Source organism: Perognathus longimembris, chromosome 15, assembly GCF_023159225.1.
Source record: "Perognathus longimembris pacificus isolate PPM17 chromosome 15, ASM2315922v1, whole genome shotgun sequence".
NCBI classification, from domain to species: Eukaryota; Metazoa; Chordata; class Mammalia; order Rodentia; family Heteromyidae; genus Perognathus; species Perognathus longimembris.
Genome location: NC_063175.1, coordinates 38,736,489 through 38,748,629, shown reverse-complemented (window position 1 = coordinate 38,748,629; position 12,141 = coordinate 38,736,489). Strand labels below are relative to the sequence as shown.

The 12,141-nt window shown below is 41.7% G+C and overlaps 2 protein-coding genes across 5 annotated transcripts in view; one reads left to right on the top strand and one right to left on the bottom strand.

Annotated features, from left to right (window-relative positions):
• The window catches only part of C15H18orf25 (chromosome 15 C18orf25 homolog), an 83,227-nt gene that overhangs the window by 70,783 nt on the left and 303 nt on the right, over positions 1–12,141 (bottom strand). Inside the window, exon 1 of one of the 4 annotated variants that reach the window (XM_048363709.1) lies at positions 11,650–11,927. The exons of 1 other annotated variant lie outside the window; for it this stretch is intronic. The gene's annotated coding sequence lies outside the window, so the exon portion shown is untranslated. Of the gene's footprint in view, positions 1–5,560; positions 5,916–11,649; positions 11,928–12,141 lie in introns of those variants that run through there. 2 more of the 4 variants (XM_048363713.1, XM_048363711.1) reach the window with 2 other exon arrangements.
• LOC125363935 (skin secretory protein xP2-like) lies at positions 10,834–11,832 on the top strand. The gene is made up of 2 exons (XM_048363270.1): positions 10,834–10,987; positions 11,075–11,832. Exons 1-2 carry the CDS (start codon positions 10,834–10,836, stop codon positions 11,830–11,832), a joined length of 912 nt encoding a protein of 303 aa, XP_048219227.1.

Sequence of the window (12,141 nt, the reverse complement as noted above, 5' to 3'; positions counted from 1 at the left end):
CTATAATCTTAGCAATTCACGATGCTGAGATCTGAGCATCATGGTTCAAACCCAGCCCAGGAAGAAAAGTTGAGAGACTCATATCTCCAATTAACCACTGAAAATCCCAGAAGTGCTGTGGCTCAAGTGGCAGAGCACTAGCTTTGAACACAAAAGCTCAGGGACCATGAGTTCAAGCCCAGGCCTGGCACCAAAATAAAAGAGTATCCTTCCACTTGAACGCCACTATTTTCTTTGGGGGGAGGAAAAAAAAAAAAGAGAGAGGACGAGGGGGAAAAAATGGCACACACTCAGGCTGAGACAGGAGGAAAGCTTTCAAAGCCAGCCCTGAGCTAGTTGGTAGCACCCTATTTCAAAACAAAAAAAAGCATATAAAATTACTTTATGTGTTTATTATCTGCTTCACAAAAAAAAAGTGGACAGGGACTTTATCACTAATCACTCAACTGCAGCACCTAAAAAGCAACTAGTACATGGCACACACTTAATATGTGCTTAACAACATACAACAGTTGTTAATATAACATAATTCAGTATTTATTAAGCAGATCTAGGGACAAGTTCAGTGGTACAGATGAGTGGAAGAGCCCATATATTAAGCCCTGGATTTAATCCCCAGCACCATCAAAAGCAAATTAAGGAAAAGACATTTTGGATATGACTTCTTATAAGACTTCTGGATATGAATCAGTAGACATTTGTTTTTTTAAGTGTTTAAGTAAAATAAAATCTTAAAGCAATTTTGATTTTTAAAAAAAGGTAACATTTTTAATGCTATTTATGTTATATATGTTCACGCTAATAGTTCCCAAAACATTAAAAGAAATTAAGGATGAATTCTGCTACAAGAAAATAATGATCACCACTGATATTAACTACAAATACATCATTAACATTGGATATACATAATAACATGTATTTTCAAAGTAGCAGATACAGAATATGCAAATACAGTATATCTGCTTTGATCTATGGCTGTAACAATAGTAGTATAATTATTAGTGGTTAAACAACAAATACTAAGCTACATCATACATTTAGGTGCTAATCTGATACCTTTCCCTAAAAAGGAAATGTTCATTGTTTGGATGGATTTTATTAAGACCTCACAACCACTATCTTTAATATCTTTACTATTATATCTGAACACAGTTTTATATATTGCACTTAAAATTATGATTCGTGTAAAGCATGCCAAAAGGAAAACTTACGGCATACAACAAGAGAATTATAGTTTTAAGAGAATTGTGCAATTTAGTCTTACAGTAGTCTAATCAAAGCAAAATTTTCAAATTGTTTTTGTTTTTAAGTAGGCTTAGATTTAAAACCCAAAAGTTGCTATCTAGTTACAGTACGCTACTATTAAATCTGTGGTTCAAAAATGGCAAGTACCATTCTAACAAAACATTAAGGCAACTGGACTGTTTCTATACTATAGTAAAAACAAACAAACAAAAAAACATGTTTCTAATATGGATGAGACCAAAAGTCATCAGACTACAAAGGAATGTAATTAATCTAAGAACAGAAGTTTCTTCCTGAATAGAGTCCCAGGGGCACAACAAATAGGGGAAAGACTCGACAAATGGGACTACTACAAATTAAAAAGTTTCTGCACAGCTAAGGTCATAGCCACCAAAATAGAAAGACAGCCAACGATATGGGAAAGGATATTTACCAGCACAGCAACAGAGAAAGGCCTGATATCGGTCATCTACAGAGAACTCAAAAAACTAAGCCCCTCCAAGCCCAATAAACCTATTAGGAAATGGGCAAAAGAGCTAAAGAGAGACTTCACAAGAGAAGATATAAAAATGGCAAAGAAACACATGAGGAAATGCTCAACATCCCTGCTAGTAAAGGAAATGCAAATAAAAACAACCCTGAGATACCACCTCACCCCAGTTAGAATGGCCTATACTCTGAACTCAGGAAACAACAAATGCTGGAGGGGCTGTGGGGAAAGAGGAACCCTTCTCCATTGTTGGTGGGAGTGCAAATTAGTACAACCACTTTGGAGAACAGTATGGAGGTTTCTCAAAAAGCTCAATATAGACCTACCCTATGACCCGGCCATACCACTCCTAGGCATCTATCCTAAACAGCAAACCCCAAGATTTCAAAAAGACATTTGTACTTCCATGTTTATCGCGGTACAATTCACAATAGCCAAAATATGAAAACAACCCAGATGCCCCTCCACAGACGAATGGATCCAAAAAATATGGTACTTATACACAATGGAATACTACATAGCGATTAGGAATGGTGAAATATTGTTATTCGCAGGGAAATGGTCAGAACTCGAACAAATAATGTTGAGTGAGACAAGCCTAGAACACAGAAAACAAAGGGGCATGATCTCCCTGATATATGACTGTTAACAAAGGGAGACGGAGAGACAGTAGAGACCAAGTCTGTGAACACTGTATATGTGCTTGATACATTTATATTGCATATGTGTCTACCTGACCTAGACAAGGGATGGAAAAACAGGTTGTAAGATATCACAAGAAATGTACACACTGCCCTACTATGTAACTGCACCCTCTTTGCATAACACCTTGTAAAAAAATTTGTTCAATTAATAAAAAAAAATTTTAAAAAAGAACAGAAGTTTCTGCTCTAAAGACAAATACACTTACAATATAAAACAGATTTCAGTTTGCATTTACTGATAACTCATTTTTTTCAAATGGTAGTAGCTTCCCTAACAGTTGGAACCAAACTTCAAGGCAAAGCAGAACCCATACTAATCTGTGTGGTTCTTTAAAATCGCTTTCTTAAACTGGGCAGTGGTGGCTCATACCTGTAATCCTAGCTACTCAGAAGGCTGAGATCTGAAGATCATGGTTCAAAGCCAGTCCAGGAAAGTCTGTGAGACTCTTAGCTGCAATTAACCACCAAAAAGCTACAAGTAGAGCCGTGGCTCAAGTGGTAGAACACTAGCCTCAAATAAAAAAGTTCAAGGACAGTGCCCATGCCCTTAGTTCAAGCCTCAAGACACACACACACACACACACACACACACACACACACACACTTACACTTAATTACAGTGCTTTTAAACTCCTAGCTATATCTGTGTAGGTATTTCAAATAAAATATGCAAACCCAGATGTCTGCCACTCCTATCTATTATCCTCACTATGTAGGAGGCTGAAATATGGAGGGTAGTTATTCAAGCCATTCCAGGCAGAAAGGTCCATGAGACTCCAACTCCAATTATCCAGTAAAAAGCTGGACTAGGAACATAATTCAAGTAGTAGAGTGTCAGACATAAGCAAGAAAGCTGAGAACCCATAACCCTAAGCTTAAACCCCCATGTTGGGAGGGAAAAAAAAGTCCAAGATGTTTTGGAATTTCTTAGTTTTGTTTTCTTGAACATGAACAAGAACAGAGGACAGGGAATGAAACATGCAGTGTGAAGAACAAAAACAAAACAAACTGTAGCACATGGAGATAAATAAAATGAGGCAGGACTGTTCTAACAGTATCATATACCTACTTCCTGCTGATTTTGACAATCATCACAAAAAGATATGTTACTTCATAAAGCAGGCATGGTGGGATATGCCTATAATCTCACCACCTGGGAGGCCGAATCAAGAAGATCAAGATTTCAAGGCCATACAGAGCCTTGAAACCCTTTCTCACAAAACCAAGGAGGGATTGGTATGTGGCTCAAGTAGAAGTGTGCCTGTCTAACAAGCATGAGCACTGAGTTCAAACCACAGTACAGTGAAAGGCCAGGAGGGGAACAAGAGTTGGGGGGGGGAGGGGCAGGGGAAGAACAAGGTATTTCACAGGGCTGGGAATATAACCTGAGTGAGCCCCTGGGTTTGACCTGGGTTTGATCTCCAGCACTGCTAAGCAAATGCCATTTTGTACTGTTAAACAAGTTGGCTTGCAGAACAGATTATTATGAACCAAGCATGGTGGCACATGACTAATTCCGACATTCAAGAGACAGAAGTAGGAAGGCCTGAGTTTAAGGATAGGATAAAAAATAAATTTAAAAAAATACAGTACTGTGAAAACTCAATGGTAGGGGAGAACTGCAAGAGTAATAACAATTTAAGAGAATAACAATAATTACCTGACTATCTGACTGTGGCATACAAGAGCACTGCTGTAAAAGGGTGATTCCAAAAGCAAACAAAAGCATGCGCCTTTTTTTTTCCTCTTGGCTCTGAGCACTGACCTCTTGAAGTCTATCCCTCTGCTGCTACCTAGCTCCCAAACACAGCTGATGCAAAGGACTTCAAAGGACTGAAAAACCTACCCAACCTCCATGTGCTCAGTGATTCCATGGCAGACAAGAGCTACACTGAGAAGTATGTACCATTACAAGCAGATGTGGCACTGTCTGAAGTTCAACATCTGCTGACTTCTGTCATGTTCTACACATTGGTATAATCGCATCTGTGTTATGAAAAGGAAAAGGTCGCCTGCCAAGAAAGAAAAAAAGCTTTGGGGAAATATGGTGCTGCCACTATGGAAGGAACAGGAAGTAGAGATGCAGAAGGATGACCACAATTTTTTTGGAGCTAAGGAAGAGGGAAAAAAAGAGGCAAAGGCAAAGGGAAGAACACCTAGTACAATATGTGTCAAAGCAAAAATTTAAAAACAAACAAACAAAAAGAAAACCTGCACTGGTTGCCAAGTCTTCTATTTTACTGGATGAGAAACCTTGAGACAATAAGACAAATATGGCAAAATTTGGAGTATGTCAGAAGTATGCAAGCAGACAGCTTTGTATGGGGTTCCTCTAAACTTCTGGTAAGACATGTAATTTTAATATTTCAAATACAGCTAGGAGCTGGTGACACATACCTGTAATACTAGCTACTCAGGAGGCTGAGATATGAGGATAGCAGTTCAAAACCATCCCAGGCAGTAAAGTCTGTGAGACTCTTATTTCCAGTTAACCACCAAAAAGTCAGAAGTAGAACTGTCAAGTGGCAGAGCACTAGCCTCGAGCACAAAATCTCAGGAACAGGGCCGGGGGCCCCAAGTTCAAATCCCAGGACAGGCACACACACATACACACAAAAACCCAGGATGAGTTTTTTCTCAAGTATCAGTTGTATGAGTCTCCATCTATTAAATAACTAGCAAAAAATAATAATAAGCTAGAGGCATGGTTCAAGTGGTACATTGCTGGCAGAGCAAACAAGCTGAGTAAGCGTAATACCTGGAGTTCAATATCCTGTACCAGCAAAAATAACAATAAACTAAATAAACAAACAAAAGATCTGGATGTGTGGCTACCTAGCAAAAAATGCAAAATCTTGGGTTCAAACCCTAACAGCGGGGTGAGGGATGTCACAAAGACCACTAATGAAATAATCTGTTTGCTTATTAACCATACTTATTATAAATATACATTCCCAGCCAGACGATGGCTCAAGTCTGTAATCCTAGCTACTCAGGAGACTGAGATCTGAAGATCACAGTCTAATGCCAGCCCACGTAGGAAAGTCTATGAAACCATTTATCACTAATGAATTACAAAAAACTGGAAGTGGAGGTATGGCTCAAGTGGTAGAGTGCTAACCTTGAGCACAACAGCTCAAGAACAACACCCAGGCCCTGACTTCAGGCTCCAGGACCTGCAAAGTAAAACAAACAAAAATTCCATTATATAAAATCAACATGATTTCTCAGAGTAATTTGTTATCTTTCTACATAAAACATAAGACAGAAATTGATGGTGAAACAATATATAGACCATGTTTGACACAATCTGAATAACTACAGAAACCCGCTTATAAAATAATGAAAAAACCAACACTACCATGTGATATTAGGAATTATTGTTAATTTCCTTTAGTGTGATTAATAGCTGTTTGGTGTTCTTCCCTTCAAGGAAAGGGTAAAGTTGACTGAGATTACAAGTTTTAAAGGTTTAGAGTACAAAAAAGAAACTGTAAATTAACCAAACTAAACGGATTCACCTATAATATGCTCAATCTGTCCTACCATGAACTGAAATATAAATTATAAGACTGCAACCAGAACAGAGTAGCTCTGCTTGCCAGCCAATCTTTTCTCACTGATATAAACTCTATAAATAGGCCAAGTGATAATAGCTGCTCAAAGCACTTCATACTACAGATACTACAACTTCTGACAGGGTTTTTGGTCCCATACCATGGCTGTAAATAAACTAGTATCAAGTGAAAAGCCCAAAAAGTTACCAAACAAGCACACACATACACACACAAAGTACTGTGGCTAATGAGAGACCCTGGAAAGTACTCAAAAGCACCCTTTATTAAATCGATTAATGTTTAAGATTTCTGCTCTGGTTATTTTCTCTTCCTTAGAAGACAACTCACATAAAGATGAGTCACTACACATGCTGGAATCAGAAGTCCCAAAAAGGTTGCCAAAAATCTATCCACTACACATAACCTCAGGTTCGTAGCAAACTGTTTACAGTAGAGAAAAATGAGAAACCCTTGATGATTAAATGTTGACTTGAGAACATGGTTCTCTTGCTTAAATCATCAGGCCCTGGGTTTGATTCTTAGTACTAAGAGGGGGAAAAATGCTTTTATGCTAGATTAAAAGTAAGGTAGACAGGATACTGCTTAAAATCTTAACCACATGAAGTTTTTGTTCTTCAAACAGAAAGGTAAACAGTCCTGTTTTCCTAGAGTTTTGAAGTCCACACCCAATTTCCCTATCCCCAACAATACCTTTCTATATAAAGCAACAAAATGCTGAATCCAGACATTATGAAAGTTATTTGTTTAATCAGACAACTCAAAAAAATAGTAAGTTAACGTATTGGTTAGTATCTTTTTTCTCTAATATTAACTATGCTAATAAAAACTTAAATTTCTAGGTTATCTTAGCACAATTCTATCTTATATACTCTTTGAAATAACTGTTCTAAGTATATCTTTTTTTCTTTTCTTTCTTTATTGTCAAAGCGAGGGGTTACAGTTTCATACATATGGCAGTGAGTACATTTTGTTCTAAGTAAATCTTAACAGATTAATTTTGTTGCTCTTTCAACATCAGAACTGACTTAACAACACCCAGAGTTTCACTCCAGTTTCAAGTGAATGGAAAGTATTTTGTAAATGAACTGGCATACAAAAAATAATGTAACGGGCTGGGAATGTGGCTTAAAGATGGGGAGTGCTTGCCTAGCATGCATGAAGCCTTGGGTTCTATTCCTCAGTACCACATAAAAGAAAAAGCTGGAAATGGTGCAGTGGCTCAAGTGGTAGAGTGCTAGCCTTGAGCAAAAGAAGCTCAGAGACAGTGCCAAGGCCCCGAGTTCAAGCCCCAGGACTGGCAAAATAATAACAGCATTAAAAAGGACAAGTGGCTCCACAAAACAATTATATTTTTTGTCATTGTTTAATGCAGGACATTTTTTCCTATAGCAATCTCTCTTCTTCACATTCTAGAGGAAGAAAACATAGAAATCATCTGGTTCAGTAGATTACGTTCTTTGGGAAGAAACATTATTTTATCCACATATCCAATTACCTGGCTCTTGAGCGCTCAGTAAGTGGATTTTTAATTTATCCAGGTATAAATACACCTCCTGTGCACACAAAATAGGGTCTGCTGATAAGAGCTCTATTTTAGATTAATCTTCACTTAACTAGAATATATAAAAAATAAATAATCCAGCTAGATTTCAATATTAAATAAAGCCAATTTAATAATTTAGACTTTTACAGTCTTCCTACTATTAGGTGATACTCTGTACAAAGAGGAATGAGGTTCCTTATTTTGAATAAAGACACAAAAGAGAGAAACAAAACTTAAAACATGTAAATTAAAGCCACAAATTCTGAATAAGAAAACCAATTAAATCTGAGTCACTTATTTTACTGAGTCATTTGGCTATTTTAAAGTATTTTTAAATGACAGTATTCTCTGCTGCTACTAATATGTTCCAATAAATCTGTATAATGCATGCATGTTTCCACTCAGGGCAGGTTAAGGACAAAAAAGAAAATAAGCACAGGCAAGAAGCCTTTTAGTTTTACCTTGAGCTTTCCTTTTTACTGCAAGGCTTTGCAGGCTGAGTGTAAAAACTGACTGAACATCATTCCCACTCACCTGAGAGAAGCTGCCCACACAAGAAGCAATGCTTCTTTCCCTTAGGTTCAATAATAGAGTTCTGAAAGAGTAAGGAAAGCAGATGCAATTGGTCAAGGCTAAAAGGATTTGAAGAGCTGGATATGGTGGCATGGGCCTATAATTCCAGCACTGAGGTAGGAGGATCACAAAGTTTATTCCAACTGAAATTTCCCCCCTAAAAGAAGAAAATCCATAACCCATTAACAAACTAAGATTATCTTCAAAATGGGCCCAACCTCCTGAGTTCAAACCCCATGACTGACCAAAAAAAAAAAAAAAAAAAAGGGCCCAACTTTCCATCTATTCTACCAATCTCTGAAAACTCAAGGTGCACTGGCCCAACTAGATCATTCAAGAGCATAATATTTTTTTCACTTAGGCTGTTTCTTAGACCAGACATTTAGCTAGAAACTATCTCAAACCTCAAGTTAAAAAGCTGAAGTTAGGAGCTGGGGATATGGCCTAGTGGCAAGAGTGCTTGCCTTGTATACATGAGGCCCTGGGTTCAATTCCCCAGCACCACATAAACAGAAAATGGCCAGAAGTGGCACTGTGGCTCAAGTGGCAAAGTGCTAGCCTTGAGCAAAAAGAAGCCAGGGACAGTGCTCAGGCCCTGAGTTCAAGCCCCAGGACTAGCCAAAAAAAAAAAAAAAGCTGAAGTTATTCGGGCACTGGTGGCTCATGCCTGTAATCCTAGCTACTCAGGAGGCTGAGATAAAAGGATCACAGTAGCCTGAGCAAGACAGTTCATGAAACTCTATCTCCAATTAATCACAGAAAAAAACAAAAACAAAAACCAACCAGAAGTGGTGCTATGGCTCAAGTAAAGCAATAGCTTAGAGCACAGAGAGGTTTACAGACAGTGCCTAGGCCCTGAGTTCAAGCCCAGCCAAAAAATAAAGTGGCCTAGTGATAAAATGCTTGCCTTGCATACATAAAGCCCTGGGTTCAATTCCTCAGCACCACATATATAGAAAAAGCCAGAAATAGTGCTGTGGCTCAAGTGGTAGAGTGCTAGCCTTGAGCAAAAAGAAGCCAGGGACATTGCTCAGGCCCTGAGTTCAAGCCCCAGGACTGGCAAAAAAAAAAACAAAAAAACAGCTGTAGTTATTTGAGCACCCAGATCTTTTTGGTCTTACTCTCAACTACAACTCTTGCAAATTACAGCAATTCTGGCACACAGCAGACAATCAATATATAATTATAGATAACCAAGAAATTTTAGGCCCTAAACTCTTTCTTAAAATAATATACTGAAATCAGACAGGCCCTGGTGGCTCACCCCTGTAAACCTAGCTACTCAAGAGACTTAGATCTGAGGATGACAGTTCAAAGCCAGCCTAGGCAGAAAAGTCCCCCCAAGACTCTTATCTTCAATTAATCACTCAAAAACAGGAAGTGGAATTGTGGCTTAAAGTGGTAGAGCACTAACTTAAACAAAAGGGCCCAGAGGCAGTGCGCAGGCCCTAAGTTTAAGCCCCACGACCTACAAAAAAAGATTAATAATAAATATACTGAAATCAATATGCTTCATGGGAACACATATTAAATGATTTTTTAATTTTTTTAAAGGCATTCTCAAGAAGTCAACAAATATACATCATGTGTTATTTTAATTTTCCTAATCTAAGGAAAGTTTAAGATAATTTACCAAAGCTACCAAGTTAAGGTGTGAACTTCTAATGCATACCAGTTCCAAATCTTAAAAAGTGAGTGGGGAAAAACACTCAGTCTTCATACTGTTTGTTCTACAGTACTCATGATTTTAATGCAAGGCTGGCTTTTTGCTCATTATTTTCAAGATTGAATCTCAGACTTTTCTGCCCAAGTTGGCCCTGAACCAGGATCTTCTGGATCCCAGGCTCTCGGTAGCTAGGATTACAGGTGTAAGCCATCAGTAATTGGCTTTCGAGTTCTTGTAAGGCAGTATACAATTATATCTTGGCTACCACAACTCAAATTTAATTCATAATTGTGCATTTACTGAGTGCCTACTGTGTATAAAGCACTCTGCTAAACACTGTACTTGGGAATATTACTTGAGCAAAATATTAATACTTGCTATGAAATAAAGTTATTGCCATAGTTTTTCCGGACACCAGGTAGTAACTATCCATTGTAGGTCTCTAAAAATGCTTGTTAAACCAGAAAGCAATGCTCTGATTCCTGGAGAAATCCAGACTGCCAGGATCAGCAAAACTACATTAGAAAGTTAATAGCCTCCATCCTTAAAATATCCCAAGAGAAGAATGGAGCAATTCAAACTGTTAGCATGTGTCCAATGATACTACACACTAATAGCCTTAGCAAAACTGCCAGATGCATTTCTAATTAAGAGGTCCGACCTTGATAGAACATCATCAGTGGGATTTTCATGCAAATGGGTAGAAAGATTCAGAAAGCAAAAGCTCAGGCAAAACACGAAAAGCACACCTCAGCATAAACGAATCTGGGAGGGAGACTTTCTTTCCTTCTACCTAGGGGCCGCTAGTTTGTGCTGGGAACAGAGCAAATGTTAACGGTGAGAACGACTGTAAATTCCAGCACTCAGGGCGGCTAAGGCCAGAGGGTGTTGAGTTCCAGACCTGCCTGGGCTACACACTGAGTTCCAGACTAGCCTGGGATAAATAGCCTTTACAGTCAGGGGAGGGGTGTGGTGTTTTGAGAACGAGAGATGTACCAACCGCATAAATAGCACGGTAGACAGAGGTGGATGCTATGAGAAAGGAGACAGACACAGACAGACAGTCAGCGAGAGACAGGCAGCGACTACGAAAGACCACCAATCTGGGAAATCAGGAAAAGCAATCATCGCATCAGTTTTTACATCTTTGCCGGCTTTTAAGGAAAGTTAACGAACTCCCCGAAAGAGGTCAAGTTTTCAGACTAATACATCAATCCCACTGACCCCGGGCACCTGGGGACCGACTGTCCCTCGGAAGCTCCCAGGCTCGAACAGCAGCACCGAGCCCGATTGAAAAGCCTTTCTCGCGTCTCCGGGGCAGCGGCGCCGAGGAGGCCGCCGGACTGTGCGCGGCAGGAGCAGGTGTCGCCGCCAGTCCCCAGCTGCTGAGTTGGCGGAGCTGCCGCCCCTGCTTCCCCGCCGCGGGCCGGGAACCCCAGAGTTGTACGGAGACAACTCCGGGGGGCTGCGAAGCCGCTACCCCGGAGACCTGGAGGCTGAGGCCGCTCCAGCCGGCCCTCGGCGCCAGCAATCGGGACCGGGAAAGAAGAGGACAGACAGTTCGGCCGGGCTGGAGGACACGAGGGTCACCAGCAGTCGGTCGGGACGGCTTCGACATCCCTTCCCCCCCCCCCCCTTCGCCGGCGGCGCCTCCCGCCGAGACTGGGAACGAACTTCCAGCTAGCCCCAGCCGGGCTCGTCGCGACCCCGCGGCCGGACTCCGGACCGCAGAGCTCGTCCCCACGGCCCGCACGCCGGGCGCCTGGCCCGACCCCTCCTCGGAACGCAGCCCGGGCCCCGCGGCTCGACCAAGCAGCCAGGCCGCGGCCCCGCGCCCCTTCCCGCCTCACCTGAGCGCCCCGGCCGCTCCGTCCCGCGCGACCGCCCCGCGCGCCCCGTCGGGGCACGCTCCGACTCCGGCAGGCACTCTCCCGGCCCGCGGGGACTCGGGAAACGAGGGCTGCCGCCGCCTCCTCCGCCTCGGCACCAGCCCCGGCCCGGAGCCGAGGGTCACAGTCGGAGCCCCCCGCTGAGGTCAAAGCGAATCCCGCCGCCTCCGCAGCGTCCACCGACTCCACCACCAATTCCCTTCAGCCGTCCGCGCCGCCCCAAGAAAATGTCACCAGAGGCCGTTCCGCTCGGCGCCTCACTTCCGCCCGGAACCACCGAGCCCGCGCCCGGCTGGCTAGAGTGGCCGCTGCGGCGGGAGACCTCCTGGGACTGGAGCGCCAGGCCCGGGAGAAAGCCGGACAGCGCCACCTGGCGGGAGCGACTCCGCGCTCCTCCCGCTGCAGAGCGCTAGAGCAAGGACACTGGCTTCTAGGGCTTCTTTCCCGCGCGCC